The sequence below is a fragment of the Colobus angolensis genome, unplaced genomic scaffold, assembly GCF_000951035.1.
Source record: "Colobus angolensis palliatus isolate OR3802 unplaced genomic scaffold, Cang.pa_1.0 Scaffold660, whole genome shotgun sequence".
Lineage (NCBI taxonomy): Eukaryota > Metazoa > Chordata > Mammalia > Primates > Cercopithecidae > Colobus > Colobus angolensis.
In genome coordinates, this window is record NW_012120266.1 from 602832 (window position 1) to 620850 (window position 18019).

The 18019-nt window shown below is 36.8% G+C and overlaps 1 protein-coding gene across 1 annotated transcript in view; it reads left to right on the forward strand.

The window, feature by feature from the left end:
• The first annotated feature begins 5289 nt into the window (after window positions 1-5289).
• Window positions 5290-18019, forward strand: part of LRRTM3 (leucine rich repeat transmembrane neuronal 3) — a 175160-nt gene continuing 162430 nt past the window's right edge. The window contains exons 1-2 of the mRNA XM_011925921.1: window positions 5290-5866; window positions 6200-7731. Of these exons, the coding sequence (XP_011781311.1) occupies window positions 5863-5866; window positions 6200-7731 (1536 nt within the window). The 5' untranslated portion in view covers window positions 5290-5862. The remainder of the gene's footprint in view (window positions 5867-6199; window positions 7732-18019) is intronic.

Sequence of the window (18019 nt, forward strand, 5' to 3'; positions counted from 1 at the left end):
ATCTCAGTCAGTCTGTGCTTCTATAACAAAAATACTATTTCCTGGGTGGTTTAAACAGTAAGCATTTATTTCTCATGGTTCTAATGGCTGGAAAGTCCAAAATGAAGGTACCAGAAGGCCTGACGGACGTCAAAGAGAGCCTAATTTGTGGCTTCTTAATAGCTGCCTTCTCTTATAGCAGAGAGAGAGAAGAAGCAAGCTCTCTCACATCTGTCTCTTCTCATCCTTATAATCCCAGTGATCTGTCATGAGGGCTCCAATACTATGACCTAATACCTCACAAAGGCTCTATCTCCAAATACCATCACATTGGGAATTGGGGTTTCAGTATGTGGATTTGGGGGAGGGTAAATGAAAACATTCGACCCACAGTAGTGACCCTTTTAATAGGTAATTTGATCACATATTAACTCTGCACAGAAATCTCCAGTTAGCTCCCCATTTCTCCATAATAAAGCCAATATTCTTACAATGTCATCCAAAGCCCTCCATGACATCCATCTCCAATTATTCTATCACTTGCTCTCTTCATTCTAGGCTCATTGGCCTCCTTGTTGTTCATGGAACACATGATCTGCTTCCACATTAGGCCTTTGTACTGGCCACTCCCCATATACATATTTAAGTCTCACAAGCTCATCTCCTTCAGGGTTTGCTCAGGCCACTTTCTTAATGGCTCTAACCAACCTATTTAAAACTGCAACCCACCTCATACCTTGCACTCCCAATCTTCCTTATATTTTTTCTTTTTTTCATAGTACATATGACCTACTAATACATTATATATGTTTATTTTTAATTGTCTGTCATATCCCTTTAGAATGTAATCTTCACAAGGGCACAGGCCTTTATTTTGCACACAGATGTATTCCCAGTGTCTGGAACAGTGTCTAGCACATAATGATTATTCAAATTATGTATTTTTAAAATAAACAAATATCTGAAGTCAACAACTGCTAAGATATCAGTACATCCTTTTTCAGTTATGAATTTCTAAGTTTATGTCTGGCAACTCAGTTTCATATTGGACTGAAATTTGGCAGTATTGCCAAACTGAGATTTGATTTATTTACCCAATTTAAACAAAATATGTTTAGCTATTTGAAATCCTATAAGGACAATAAAATAGAAAGTCTTTAGATACATGACACTGTTTTATAATTGTATAAATCATTAAGGCCCTAGATGTATTGGGGATATTTAACTTGTCAGGTAGTTTACGGTTATGTGATATTAAGTGCAAAAGAAGTTACTAGTTGCTAAATACATAATGTAGTATAATTTTGTTTCTGTTGAAAGGCAAATCAGAAATAATCAGCTCACTATAGTTGACAAGTAAAAGGAAAAAAAAACTTATAAAAAGTATACAGGCAATTTACTAAAATCTTTCAGAACACAGTCTTTTCTTTTTCTCTTGAGGGACTACTCTATGTCTTTGTAGTAATTTCTGCAGCCTCAAGTATTCAGTGTGGCTTAAAATTACATATTTTGTTTTGGATTTCTCAAGTAGCCTCATGGATACTCTTCCCTCTTCTAACAATTTATTATCCTGAACCAGATCAGACCTGGTTGTGATGCCGACTTAAGGGGTCGTGCCAAGGTAGGGGCCATACACAGTTCCTGGAGGCTGACTCAGTCAGAGTGGCTACTGATTACTGTTGAGAAAGAGATTGATGGTCAGTATTTTTTTTCCTTAATATTATTTTATTATGAACATTTTTCCTTGTCAATCAATATATTGCTACCAAAACAATTTTTATGGCAGCACATCATTCCTATCACATAGTTTTGTTTAAGTGTGTATATTTCTGGGGTACATGAGATGTTCTGATAGAGGCATGTGATGTGTAATAATCACATAAGGGTAAATGTAGTTTCCATACCCTTAAGCATTTACCCTTTGTATAAAAAACAATCCAATTATACTTTTATTTTTAAATGTATAATTCATTAATTATTGACTATAGTCACCCCATTGTGCTAGCCAATACTAGGTCTTACTTATTCATTCTAATATTTTGAAACCTCAGTTGTTAGTATTAAGACTAAATATCAATTATAAGATCCAAAGGGTAGGTGTAAAGTCAGAACTATGCAGTAAGATAAGATCAGGAACAGAGATAACAGAAAAATGTCTGAGAACTAACAGCAATGTGTGTAACACAGGGGAGAATAATATTCACCATAAATAATTCAAGAAGATTTATCCTAGGAGAAGCAAAGTGAGAGCCCACATTCTCGGTGGGTTCCTCTGTTCTTCTGTCACTGGGAAGTAAAGTATGATGAGCAAGAAGCAGAAAGTTGATGGGGTCCTTCAGCTTCCTGGAGTGACTCTCTGCAGCTCTTGGGCAAAACAGATGTCTCAATGACTACCTGGCAGAGTGAGGGGAAAACTCAGAGCCTTTCAAGCAACAGAGGTGTGAGAGAGAAGTTATCCACATAATTCCCATTAGTCTGTTTTTCAGAGATACAAGTTGTCAAGCTCATTTGGGATATTAAATGATAAGGGTTCAGTATTACCCTTCTGTACTGTGCAAAAGGGAATAGTCAAAAGCATATTTACTGTTCTCATGAAATTTGTAGTTTAACTATGAAGACAAGAGACATCTCTGTGAAAAGTAAAGATCACTTGCTGATCAACTAAGTTTTCTCACTTTCTAGTTTTTGTCTTTGTATATACCTCCTTTAAGAATACTTTCTCCGAAATTCTTTCCAGTCTGAGTGACTGAGGAAATTTTCAGGACTCAATCCCATGTACAGATGTCGAACATTACATAATCAGTTATACTATATCCATTGTACTTGTGACTCTCATAAAAATATATTTTTTCAATAACTATTTATTACATATCTGCAATGTGCCAAGTTGTGTTGTAGATGTTAGGAAAAATGAAGTAGACAAAACATTGTCTTTGTCCTCATGGAACTTACATCTCAGTATTATAAGTGTGCATACCCTCTCTTCCTACTAGGAGAAAACATTATTTTTAATCATTCTTTCACAGAGAGTTTCTTAAACTTATTTCATCAGAGGCTATTGAAAAGCACACACTCTTCCATCCCCCCAGAATGAGAATCCTGGGGGAGGGATTGGGAAGTCAATTTTTTTAAGAAACTCACTGGGTGTTTCATGTGCATTCACAGCTTTAAGTAACTCTGGGGGAAAGCACTACCTTATTAAGAGCATACTGCCCAAGAAATTGGTAATATCCATTGTACTATATCTGTAGGATCCCTTTTGATTGTCATTACCAAACATCTCATCCTTGGAGAATGTGAAAGCTCTCCAACGCTTTCCACAGCCAATTCACCTAACAAAAATAAGGCAAACTTTTTCAAGAATACCTTTATTTATTTATTATTTATTTATTTATTTATTTATTTATTTATTTATTTATTTTGAGACGGAGTCTTGCTCTGTCGCCCAGGCTGGAGTGCAGTGGACGGATCTCAGCTCACTGCAAGCTCCCTCTCCCAGGTTCACGCTATTCTCCTGCCTCAGCCTCCGGAGTAGCTGGGACTACAGGGGCCCGCCACCTCGCCCTTAGTTTTTTTTTTAGTAGAGACGGGGTTTCACCGTGTTAGCCAGGATGGTCTCGATCTCCTGACCTCGTGATCCGCCCGTCTCGGTCTCCCAAAGTGCTGGGATTACAGGCTTGAGCCACCGCGCCCAGCCCGAATACCATTATTTTTAAATAAAATGCCTCTACACGGCAGATGTTATTATGTTCTACTTTGGGGATGAAAAGAATCAAACATTATTAGTTACGGTCCACAGAATCACAAGATTTATTTTAAAGATAAAGTTCAGATGATGAACATAAAGGAAGTTATCTCATCAAAGAAGGCAAAACTGAGTAGATCTCAGAAGTCCACCATGTACAGTATTTTAAAATGCTCCCTAAAGTTGTTCTTTGTGAGTTAATGAAGGTCAGTGTACTCAATATTCAGTACGTAATCCTAGCAAGTATACATAAAGTTAATATTATTCAAATATCTTACACAGGCTTATTGCATGCAACACACTGTTCTAAGTAACATACAGATATTAAGATGACTTAATTCTCAAAACATGTCTCAAAACATGAAGTGAGTTTTTGTTTTTACGCCCATTTTGCAGATGAGAAAACTGAGGCATAGGGAAGGTAAGTAACCTGCTTAAGGTTACATAGCTGGTAAATTGTAGCCAGGAGTTTGAATCTAGGTGACAAAATCTATGCTCTTAATCACTAAACTGCCCTGCCTTAGTTTTTATACTTCTTTAGAAGTCTCAGACCAAAAGAAGTTTAGAAAATTCTAATAGAACAAGCAAGAATTTGCTGATCACAGCTTCCTTGCCCCAATCGGCTTCATTTTCATTGACTTCTTTTTTAAATGAAGATAACAATGTTGTTGGACAGGATCATCTAGTGGTTAGCGGTTCAGCATAAGAATGACTTGCTTCTGAAGCTCAGCTCTATCACTTGCTTGCTGTATGACCTTGAGAAAGTTACCTCTCTAAGTCTGTTTCCTCATCTTTAAAAGAGAGGTTATAATAGGACCCACATCATCCTATTGTTTAAAGAGAAAACAACATAGCCCACTTAAAGCACTTAGAAAGTGCTCCATAAATATTATTAGTGTAATAAATAGCAGCAACATCAATAAAGTATGAAGCAAATGATCCCTTGATTCGTATACTAACACTAAAAATGGTTTATTTCCCTTCTAATTAAAAGAAAATTACAACAACCAAGCAACAAACCAAACCATAGCCATAAAATCAATTATATATTTTGTGAGAAAACTGGAAAGGCTATTGGACACATTAATTCATTTGTCATCAGTCATCTCCTCTATTCCAAAATGTTTGCGTTCCAGCATCCTGAGACACCTTGCATAATATAATCTGTGACTCCAAGAGGTCAAATGGGCAGGCAGTTAATGCTTCTCTGTAAATAGCTCAATAATTCATTTTATAAATTTCAGTTTAAAGCCTGCGTTGAGGTTAAGAAAAATTGACGTTCAGTCTGTGAACTTAATGTCAAGCTCCAGAAAAACTCTGGGCAGCACATGGTTAGCAATTAAGTGGACACAGACAAATAAAGACATTGCCAAATTGTAAAACAAGACTTGGAAATCACAGAAAATGTTGCTAGTTATTGATTACGGTGACCATTCAGTTCCTACTGAGCCACCCAAAAGAATCATTCATTTTCCAGCAGAGAGCCTGCTCATTTGCAAGATAAAAGAGAGACATTTCTGCACATGCCCATAATGTTCTTCACCACTGGGGGCAGCTTTACATAAGACTGCATTCAGTGAAACCAAAGCAACAGTCCGAGCAGCTTTCAGAATGACAGTCTGCAGAAGTGAGCTGAGCGTGTGCGCGGTACGGGGCTCTCCTGCCTTCTGGGCTCCAACGCAGCTCTGTGGCTGAACTGGGTGCTCACCACGGGAACTGCTGGGCTATGGAATACAGATGTGGCAGCTCAGGTAGCCCCACGTTGCCTGGAGGAATACATCATGTTTTTCGATAAGAAGAAATTGTAGGAGCTAGTTTTTGTTTTTTTTTAACCGTCCCCCCGCCCCCCAAAAAACTATAAAGATGCAAAAACGTAATATCCATGAAGATCCTATTACCTAGGAAGATTTTGATGTTTGCTGCGAATGCGGTGTTGGGATTTATTTGTTCTTGGAGTGTTCTGCATGGCTGGCAAAGAATAATGTTCCAAAATCGGTCCATCTCCCAAGGGGTCCAATTTTTCTTCCTGGGTGTCAGCGAGCCCTGACTCACTACAGTGCAGCTGACAGGGGCTGTCATGCAACTGGCCCCTAAGCCAAAGCAAAAGACCTAAGGACGACCTTTGAACAATACAAAGGATGGGTATGTTTTGTCATTTTTTCTTCTTTCCTTCTTAAAAACAAAAAACAAAAAACCTCTAGTCTGTGTAATAATTCTGCCTTAATTATTTTAGAGATTACCTTGCTCTGCTCTAAGACTGAATTTATTTGCTTAGTGGACACGTTTCCTTGTTTAACTGCTTTAAAAAATAAAACACTAAAGACAATTCTCTTTAATTACAAAGAGATAATATGAGATGTTAAATGTTATCTAGATTTAAATTTTAAAAAATGAAAAATACATGCCTATTTTTGCTTGATTAAAGATTAATTCTTTTTTGGGGGGATAACTTTTCTAAGTTGTTTTTATTTCCAGGTTTCAATGTAATTAGGCTACTGAGCGGATCAGCTGTAGCACTGGTTATAGCCCCCACTGTCTTACTGACAATGCTTTCTTCTGCCGAACGAGGATGCCCTAAGGGCTGTAGGTGTGAAGGCAAAATGGTATATTGTGAATCTCAGAAATTACAGGAGATACCCTCAAGTATATCTGCTGGTTGCTTAGGTTTGTCCCTTCGCTATAACAGCCTTCAAAAACTTAAGTATAATCAATTCAAAGGGCTCAACCAGCTCACCTGGCTATACCTTGACCATAACCATATCAGCAATATTGACGAAAATGCTTTTAATGGAATACGCAGACTCAAAGAGCTGATTCTTAGTTCCAATAGAATCTCCTATTTTCTTAACAATACCTTCAGACCTGTGACAAATTTACGGAACTTGGATCTGTCCTATAATCAGCTGCATTCTCTGGGATCTGAACAATTTCGGGGCTTGCGGAAGCTGCTGAGTTTACATTTACGGTCTAACTCCCTGAGAACCATCCCTGTGCGAATATTCCAAGACTGCCGCAACCTGGAACTTTTGGACCTGGGATATAACCGGATCCGAAGTTTAGCCAGGAATGTCTTTGCTGGCATGATCAGACTCAAAGAACTTCACCTGGAGCACAATCAATTTTCCAAGCTCAACCTGGCCCTTTTTCCAAGGTTGGTCAGCCTTCAGAACCTTTACTTGCAGTGGAATAAAATCAGTGTCATAGGACAGACCATGTCCTGGACGTGGAGCTCCTTACAAAGGCTTGATTTATCAGGCAATGAGATCGAAGCTTTCAGTGGACCCAGTGTTTTCCAGTGCGTCCCAAATCTGCAGCGCCTCAACCTGGATTCCAACAAGCTCACATTTATTGGTCAAGAGATTTTGGATTCTTGGATATCCCTCAATGACATCAGTCTTGCTGGGAATATATGGGAATGCAGCAGAAATATTTGCTCCCTTGTAAACTGGCTGAAAAGTTTTAAAGGTCTAAGAGAGAATACAATTATCTGTGCCAGTCCCAAAGAGCTGCAAGGAGTAAACGTGATCGATGCAGTGAAGAACTACAGCATCTGTGGCAAAAGTACTACAGAGAGGTTTGATCTGGCCAGGGCTCTCCCAAAGCCGACGTTTAAGCCCAAGCTCCCCAGGCCGAAGCATGAGAGCAAACCCCCTTTGCCCCCGACGGTGGGAGCCACAGAGCCCGGCCCAGAGACCGATGCTGACGCCGAGCACATCTCTTTCCATAAAATTATCGCGGGGAGCGTAGCACTTTTCCTGTCGGTGCTCGTCATCCTGCTGGTTATCTACGTGTCATGGAAGCGGTACCCTGCGAGCATGAAGCAGCTGCAGCAGCGCTCCCTCATGCGAAGGCACAGGAAAAAGAAAAGACAGTCCCTAAAGCAAATGACTCCCAGCACCCAGGAATTTTATGTAGATTATAAACCCACCAACACGGAGACCAGCGAGATGCTGCTGAATGGGACGGGACCCTGCACCTATAACAAATCGGGCTCCAGGGAGTGTGAGGTATGAACCATTGCGATAGAAAGAGCTCTTAAAAGCTGGGAAATAAGTGGTGCTTTATTGAACTCTGGTGACTATCAGGGGAACGCGATGCCCCCCCACACCCACCCCCCTTCCCTCTCCCTCTCACTTTGCTGGCAAGGTCCTTCTCTGCCCGTTTTAGTGCATTCATAATACTGGTCATTTTCCTCTCATACATAATCAACCCATTGAAATTTAAACACCACAATCAAGGTGAGGCTTGAATTCCGGTTTAATATAATACCTGTTGTATAAGACCCTTTATTGATTCCATTAATGTCGCATTTGTTTTAAGATCAAACTTCTTTCAAAAGTAATCCCCCACATCTGCTGTTATCCTCCTAGTGGGACCAAATCTACAGTTATAGAAGGTTTGCAGCTCACTGGCAAATCAAGGAAAGAGGTGAATGATTACAGGTGCTCAGAGCTTGAGCTGATTCTTGGAGATGACTCGGTTATGGGAACATTTTAAAGACAGGCAGAGCCTTTAAACTAATGCCTGATTTAAAAAGAAAATTGCAGGAAACTATCAAAAGATGGTGCTAGGTTAAAGCAGCACCCTGAGCAGTTTCCAGAGGCGTCTGAATTACAGTAAGGCAAGCACAGGAACAAAGTGTGAAGGGTTAAAATACTGCAAGTAGACAACTGCAAAATGTGAGGAGATGACAAAAAATGTAAAGTTTTCGACTCAAAGCCTTGTCTTTGAAACCCATCTCTGTAAAATCAGACTAGAGGTTTCACTGTCAATTTCTTCCAGCCTGTATGTTTCACAAATAAATAAATTAAAAAGCATTGAGAAGCCAGATTTCTCCACCACACCTCATGTTAGTTAGCGAGTTTTCAGGTAAGCTTTGCAAATGGGAAAGCAGCTTGCTACAGGCATGTGGTTGAGAACTTACCAGAATTTCTCTTTCCAGTTTTTTCAAAGACCCTAATGTAGTTAGTAGAATCATTAGCTCTGTCCTGATCTGTTCAGGATTTGTCAGGCTGCCCTGTTGTGTTCCATTACATGTCCTGCACACACCAGTCCCCTAATAACAGACACTTCCTTCAGATGTATAAAGAGAACACATTCCAAGACATGCCTCCACCCATAGTCTCATTGAAAAGGATGACTTTGATAACACCTTAATAAATGTATAAAATAAATCTTAGAGGAAAAAAGACCAACACTATGACAGTTCTCTGTTGCTTTTCTATTGCTGACATTACAGTATCCCTGTGTTCATCTGTATTGTGAACTCATCCATCAGTACAATTCTGTATAGACCCTGTTGGCAATCTGCAAGCTGCATGCATGTTTTTTTGTCATTGGTGAAAGTTTATTGACTGCAGCACGAATATCATAGCCTCTGTATTTGAGTAACTTGAACCATAGTCAATTAAGGTTTTTAGAAATATATATTTAGTCTGTATTCTCCTTCATCCTCCAAAATGAACAGTTCTATTATAGAAGCAAGTATCAGGAATTGCAACATTGAGGCTGTTTCATTTAATTTGGCTTGCCAACCCCTACATCTTTAACCATGTCCCTCTTCTCTGAAAACAGAATCACTGCAGCAAAAAAGAAAAAGTGAATGGCTATTTTTACTAAATGTTTTTATTGATTGGGGGTTTTTCATATGCCAAGAGGAAAAATCTAGGCAAGTCACCATAAAATAAAATTTTAAGGATGCCAGATTATTAAATTCATAATTTTATAAGCAATAAAGTAAAGGAAGTATTTAAAGTGGATTTCTCAAGGTACTTTGATATTGATTAAATCTTACAATAGATGCCACTTCAGAAAAACATCGTAGCTACAATGTTTACCCATGAATAATTGTTGAATGTACATGTATTAATGACAAAAAGTCACATATTTCCAATGGATTAATAATGCAGATATTTCCTTACAGCTCACTGGATGACTGAGCCTATTGTGATGGTTTTTACTGAGGTTGTAACTTTACATTTTTCCTAAAGCATCAGTAAATACATATTCCATCTTAAAAAGAAATTTTCTTTGGCTAGCCTCATTTTTATCTGTACCAAAAGTGTTTGTATTAATGAAATGCAGTCTTAAAGTGAAGAACCCCATTTCTATTCTTTTTTACTTAACCTTCTGCCTTACTTGTGATGGATACCAAATATATTTAGGCAATGTATACTTATATTTTTGAATTATTGCAGATTCTCGATGCTGTGGTGCTACTAGTATATATAAAATATGCTTGCTATATTGAAAAGCATTTCTCAAATTCAAAGCTACTTGGTATATAAAATATAACACTAAATGAATCGCCAATATTTTGAAAGCTGGTCACTTTTTAATGGCTAACTTTACTTATAAACATAATAATAGATAAGAACAAAAATAAAATCCCTTAGGTGGTAAAACTCATTTTGATTTGGCACATTAAATTATGGGAAAAAAGTTCTTTCTTCCTCCTCACTCTTTGAGAATGAATCTTCTGTAGTTCTCAGTATCTTCTGAGCACAGATATATAATTCTTGTAGATTTAACAATAACTAGTTTACCACTGTAAATTTTAAAAAGTCAACTGCCAAATAGTTTACTGCTCAAAAGTTGTTGCCTCACCTCCAACTCATGGTACTTTCTGGACTACATATTGTAAATCTATTCGTATAAGTATTTCAAGTTCATGCAGATTAGAGAAATGTGATTGATATTTATGTTTCTAGTACGTATTTACATAAAATATTGGACTTCCCTCAAAGGTGACAACAGTTAAAAAAAAAAAAAAAAAAAAAAGCCTGACCTGTTGAACTATACAACAGAATACAGAATACTTTGCTTTACCAAAACAGAGAAGAAATAGAATTTAGTCTCTAAACTGCATGTGGGTTTCTTTCCATTTTTATTAACCCCAGTACAGAGAGTGCTACCACAGCAAGTAGTTAATAGTCCCGGTGCCACAGTCTTGTAAGCAATACTTATGCAAGATATATTCCATTTAAATGAGTTTGTATTTTCCAAGGATGTTGACATTACATCTTTTCAAAGAATTTACACCATTTTTTACTTGAGTTGGTGAGTGAACTACCTAAGTAGACAGGCAATAAATTGTCTTTCTATGGAGCAGCAGTGACCTCTAGTGGCTAGTTAGACTAACCACAGCTATTCACACATTTTAGCTTTTTATCCTGAATCCTTGTGTAAACGTGGTTTACAACATATGTTTTTTGACTAGTAAATCAGATTTGAATTTTATTTAATTCATTTCCCTGGAAAATATAATTATAATGTAATGTTTCAATGTTATTCTTTTCATTTTGACTTTTTTAGTAATACTGGAACAGAGGCCATAGAATTGGTACTGAGGGCTAGAAATAAGTGTCCAAAGATGAAAAGTGAGTAATAATGCAATAAGAATAGATAAGAAATATTTTAAAGTGCTTATACTCATCAATGCTGGGTAAACATTTTGACATTTTTATTAAAGGGGTTAATATTTTTCATCAGCAAGATACATATAACTTAGGTAGGAAAAACAAATTTTAATATTAAATCAAGAGTCGGCATTAGTTATTTACCGGTCAGTAGATATGTCAAAGGTGTCAAGGGAGGGGGCCTCCCCTTCCGGCTTTAGAACTCTCAGTTTGCTGATTGTGCCAGTGACCTGTGCTTTGCCCCAGCGCTTTCTCCCTCCCTCCTCCTTTTCAGTTAGCTGAACACTGGTTCTATTAGGCTCTCTGACAATGATGTTACAGTCTAAGAGGTGATGATTCATGGATAATGAAATTATGCTCTCCTTCTGGGGAAGGATAATGCAGAGTCAGATTCATGGATTTGGCAAGAGGTTTTAGGATGCTGTAGGTGCATGAAATATCTTTTCTTCCCTTGACATTTACCAAAATGAGAACTCAAATCGTTTATTTAAAGTGTGGATTAAACTGCATCAGAAACAAGCATCAGGTCATGAAGCCTGAGACAAAGTGAGTTCCAGACATGGCAAGTAAGAATCGAGCCATGAGAAATAAAAAATTCAGAAGTTGTTGCTTCATCTATTCCTTTTTGCTCTGGATTGTCATTAGAATCCAGATCTGTAGCAAATCCATGGAGTTTTGCTATTCTTGTATTCTCCTAGCTCCCTATGCTAAAAATCAGAGGCAGTTTTGGGAAACAATGAGCACAAAAGAATATTTGGATAAATTTGAATGACGTAAGTTTTAAGTGAAATAAAATGGATGGATATTAAATAGCTTGTATCAAACAACTCTAATTGAAAACGAATTAAAGAAACGATAATAATACACAGGTGAAAGTGACTGCTTTCCTAATCATAATAGCCTACAGAATTGGACCCAAATTCTTTTAGCCTCCAAAAGTTGGTGATGATTTTGGGTAGTTGGCTAGAATATAATAAAATATGACCAAGGAAATCTAAATAACAATAATTTATTATTCTTTTTCATTTGAGGAAAATATGACAGCCAGGCATGGTAGAATATGGGCCTTAGAAATTAAGACCTAAATTCAAGTTCCTTTGACACTTGCTAATCAACACATCGCAGGTAAATTTCCTGGCTTTTCTGAACTTGAAGTTTCTCATATGTAAAACAGATGTGTACTATTGACTGCTCATGGTTATGAGGAGGACGAAATGTGAAAAGTACTTTGTAAACTCTAAAATGGCAACTACCTCTTCTTTTCAAAAAGCACTTAGTGAGATACTGAGTGGGGTTCGTTGTTCTATGTTTGGCATGAGCCAAAAAGAAATCAGTAACCTCTATGTTACAGAACCCCAAGCCCATTTTACATCATTACAAGTCTAGAACTTTGTCTGTGACTTTCTGTTTTCACATAGACACAGCTTCTTTCACCTCATGTTATGTAAGTCTATGATTTTTACACTGATTGTCACAATGTACAACAGACATAAAGACACTGACCAAGGAACACTAAAACAAATACTAATCAAACCCATTAAAAATTCTAGTTGTATTTCAAATCAGTTAACTATAGCAAGGGCTTTCAATCAGGACGTTAACCTGTCCACTCCCTTTCTAGTATCATTGTGTTCATTCCTTGTTGACTTTACACTGGATCAATACAATGTTTATATGGCAACATGACATCATTATGGAGCAAAAAGTAATTGCATATAACATGTTACTGTAGGATTAGCACGCATTCCAGGTATCGGTCACATGATATCTGCTCTGATGTTTCTTCCCTGGGCACTCCAGTGGAAGACTGTGCCCAAGATCTCCTCTTAGTATAGAAATTACTATTGACTTTATCAATTATAATTATTGAAAAATCACTGGATAAAAAGGGGCATAAATGTACAGGGACATTCTTTTATATGTCATTGCTTATGCAAAATTACATCATCAATTCATCAAAGAATGACCAAAAGCTTCCTCCGCTGGATGTAGCTGCTCTTACCAATATGAAGTAGCAGGTGTATTCTCAAAATTTTTGGAATTTAAACAAGACACAGACTGTTCCTCTTTGACAACTGAGTTCCTACAGCATAGCTAAAGATCAGAGAGAGGATGATAGTTTTTCAGGTGGGGAAGCAGTTGTGAATTTTATGCCATTTTAACTTCATAGGGTCCTGAAGAGCATCCTGAATGGATGCTCTTGAGTTAGGGCTCCTGAACATGTGACAAAAATTCCAGAAACACAGAGAGAACAGGAATATGTGAGACATGGTATAAGACTAAGTGAGTAAAATGTATTTTACAATTATACTTTCTAACAACAGAACTTCCATAAGCAACAATAATCCATTTTATTGGGGAGAAAAAAAGAATAAAAGAGCTTCTATCTTATCATTTCCAGCAAATGTTGTTATGATAATTAACAACTTCATTAACAATTCTCCGTGTTTTCTTTTTATTTTTAAGGGCCCCCACTTCTCCCAAGCAGGATTCTCCTTTATTCCTTTCTCCCACTCTTAAATTGTTGTTCTCCTTATTTGAAAGGAGAGTCTCTAATTCCTATATAACCAAAAAATGTCTACCTTTATAAACCAACACAATTCAGTCTTTCTGCTCAAATGGGCAGCATTATCTCCAAAAGAAAAGTTACACACTTGCATTAAATATTAGGACACAAAACAAATTTAAAGCTGGCTGACACTTCTCTTTCCTCTACAATCTATAAAACACCTCCACAGTATATTCTGATTTTCAATTGAAGAAATAGGATCTATAGTTGAATTACAGTCTTACAAATTATTAAAGCTTCCTGTTTTCCTCTTAATTAGCTAACTCCTAGAAAACAAAGTATAGGACTTTATGTATGGGAGTACTCAACTGTATTTCACCAATCAGAAACACTCTTTTCAATAATCAGTATTTTGTCTTCACAAGAGTAAAATATAGTTTTATGGTCTGGCATATAAAATAATAAGGTAAATACTACATTTAGCAAAGGCAATTTTGTTGACATTTCATCATATGAATTACATCTATGCAGGGTGGAAAATACATTTTGTCGGTAAGGAGGAAATGGCTTCAATTAAATGTAAATCCTTAATCAGCATTCTTGGTGCTAAAGCTTATTAATGAAGTGGGAGTAGAAAGAAAATGCCATCAGACAGTGAAGCTACAGTATCATGAGGCTACGCTACATTGAGTGGTGTTCATAGGTTCAACTGGGTGGTCCTCATGTAGCTAAGAAAGTGTTCTTTGTCATGAATATAGACCTATGTACTTTCTAAAAGAAAAAATATGCTTACCAACATAGCCCTTATATTGACTGTCTTCCTATAAGTTCCCTCATTAATCTTTGATGCGTTCAACCAGAATCTCATAAGAGCTTTAAAGGAAACTTGTAGAATGCATCATGTTGATATTGAAGAAGTAGAGTAGCTTTTAAAATTCTGACAAACATGTGATAAGATTACAACAGTGAAAACTCTCTGAGTTACAACAGTGAAAATAGTTATAACAGTGAAAACTCTAGGAAGTTTACCATAGTTGAAAACTCTCCAAGAAGTTTAAAACTAAGGACTTCGAGATTAGTGTTGGCATGTACTGGTCAATTTATGAAAGGGATTTTGCCCAACGTATACAAAATTTTAACTTGAAAGGTATAAATACTTGGTTTGTGTACTGTCTCCAATAGAGGGTTAGGTAACATCACTGAATTATTATTAAAATGGAATATTTAAAGATCTTTCTAATATGGCAGAGGAAATATTATATAAGTATTTGTATTTCCACCAAGGTAGACATGTTTTACATGCCTAGAAAAAATGTATTGTTCCCATTAGGTGAATACTTTTCCTATAAGGTGAATATATTTGGGTATAATTGAGTCCTTATTATGTACCAGGAATTTGTATATATTATCTAACGATTTGATAAAACGCCTTTTATGCCTTTAGTAAACTCAGATAGTTTTCCTTAAAATATAAGAACAGAGACCTTTATATTGAGTCTGTCTTCCTATAAGTTTCACTCATTAATCCTATACATTTTCACTTCTTTATAGGACTGCCCTAAAATAATTAATACCCCACCCACGAAGGCTTCTCAAAGCCAAATCATACATTTCCAGATCCCTTAAGGAAATAATTTCCAATGATTTACCATTAGAACATCCCTCTGCTAGTTAAAGTCGAATCTGCCAGTATAGTGTTCCTTCCAGCCTGTGGCACCCACTCCAGCCCATTTCATATCATTCATTAAAAAGCAGCAGGTGTTTAGTCTTTTGGACTTTTACAGGGAGGACTAAGTAATAAAATGTAAAAATCTACATATATTTTTATGGGCTCTAGTCTGGTCACTTTTATGGTCTAACACACAGAGATGTGTGGGGTCTTTATTAGTTTACACTAAAATGCAAGAGCATTAAGCTAGATATAGATGAAAAGAGAAAGTCAAGGTAAATTTCAAAATAGCCAAAAGCTCACATTATACATTTCTTAATGTTAAGACAAAAAATAAAATAAAACCCAAATGATGACGATCCTGTGATTCACTTTCTTGAAAGCTAATTTACCCTCCTCCAAGTTTGCCATCACATTCTTAAATTTAAGCCTGATGTTCCTTCTATTTTGCCATTTCTAATAGGTTTTCCTGGTGCTTTGTTTTTTATTTGTTGTTGTTTTGTTTTGTTTTTGTGTTGTTTTCTGCCTGCAGATCTTTTCTCAATTTTTTGAGTGCACTGCCTTGCCTGTTTTTCTAGAATTCCCAATCAAATGTTGATTCTGTCAGAAAGTCACAGGGTCAGTTTCATGGTTAGAGTCGTCGGACAGATGGACTGGATTTAACTGTACAGTGCAATCTAGTCAAGTCTGAGATGTCTGCCTTGTGTCTTCTCAGCCTCCCATTTCCATGTATTTTCTCTATTTAGAAGTAGTATCCATACTGAAATTCCTCCATCCAGTGGTGCCCAGAGCTTTCTTAGTTTCTTATGCCTTATCAAATGTCTGCTCCCAGAGCGAGAGCAGGATTACTGTCCCTTCCAAGGGCACTCACCTTTAAATAGAGATAAAAGCCTTCAGCTAAAGGTAAGGAAGTTATATATTAAGAGCAGGCATAGCCAGCAGGGTTGGGGAAAGTGCTTCTGGAGGCAAAGACTTTTGCAAAGCGCTCTGAAATCATCCTGTATAGATTCCTCGGTATTTTTCTCAAACATGAGTTTGGGCCTTTCCAAAGAAGCCAAAGCAGGGTAAATAATCCATGTTTCATTTAGTAAACTGTATTTGAGATTTTTTTTTTTCAGTGAATTGCCATTATACAAAGTCTTTCTCCTCAGATTTTTTTCACGGAGAGACAACATTGTATACTAGAAAGAACTTGGACTATGGATCCAGGAAGAACTAGTTTGAATTCTGTTTCTGGGATTTTAATAACTGAAACCTTGAGTCTCAACATCATCATCCTAATAAAAATGTGTAAAAATGTAGTTATCATGGGATTGTTTCAAAAAAGCAAAGAATCAGCATTTGTTAAATATTTTTCCATGTACATTTCATACATAATACAAAGATCTTATGAAGATTCAATGAGATGATGTAGATAAAAACATTTAATATGAAAGTTGGCACATAATACTTTCTCCTTCCCTTCATTAGCTCCAACTGCTAAAAATCTCAGTATCACAATGTGCTTTAATAGTCATATTACACTACCTACTTTTATTTTGAATAACAGACTCCTGGTGGACTTTCAGGAAATAGAATCTAAATTTCCATAAGCTCAAGGGCATCTGGGCACGTAGTTAATACTGAAGAGTGATGGTGGTACATAAAACCAATGTCCTCAGCCTCCCAACAAAGCCCAGCTACATCCACCTTTATTGCCCTACCCTTTCCCATGCTCTGCTACTGGCAGGTTCTCAAAGTAGCCCATGCTTCCCTATCTCTGTGCTTTCGATCAAGCAATTTCCTTTGTGAGAAATGCCTTTCCTCCCTCCCAAGTCCTCCTGTCAATTTCTGAGCCTTTCCAGAATAGATCAAATTCTACTCACCCCAGATGTCTTATTAATCTTATCTTGTCCTTCCCTCTTTTCTGGTTTGGTTCTTTTTGTTGTTGTTGTTGTTGTTGTTGTTGTTGTTTTTTTACCTCTCCCAGAGACTGCATCACAGTCTACCTTATGTTAGAGTTATTAATGGGTTTGCATCACATTTTGAGGAAATGGATAATCTCTTCTTTTCTTTCTTCTTCCAGTGGTGATTGATACAGTCTTTTATGCATGACAGATGTTGTTGAATTGATTTTCTGGTCATTATTATAAAGTTATTGTTGCAAATAATCGATAGTAAATATTTCAACTCTATGGAAACTTAAATGTATCAACCTCATACTTCCTTACATAGTCAATATAAGCTTTTTAAAGTTTTAATTTAATATACACTTTTTCACTATACACACTCTTCTCATTTACCATTGAATGGGCTTCAAAAATTATAGGTGACCACTAAACAATGTGAGGGTTAAGGGAACAAACCCTCCCATACAGTCAAAAATCCATATATAATATTTTACTCCCCCAGAACTACTAATAACATTGTTGACTAGAAGCCTTACTGATAATATAAAGTCAGTTAACCCATATTTTATATGTTATATGTATCTTATTCTGTATTTTATAAGGTAAGCTAGAAAAATGAAAATATTATTAAGAAAATCATAAGGAAAAGAAAATATATTTATTATTCATTATGCGAAATGGATAATCCTAAAGGTTTTCATCCTTGGCATCTTCATGTTGAGTAGGCTGAGGGGGAGGAGATTGAGAAGGGGTTGGTCTTGCTGTCTCAGTGCAGCAGAGTTGGAAGATAATCCGCGTGTAAGTAGACTC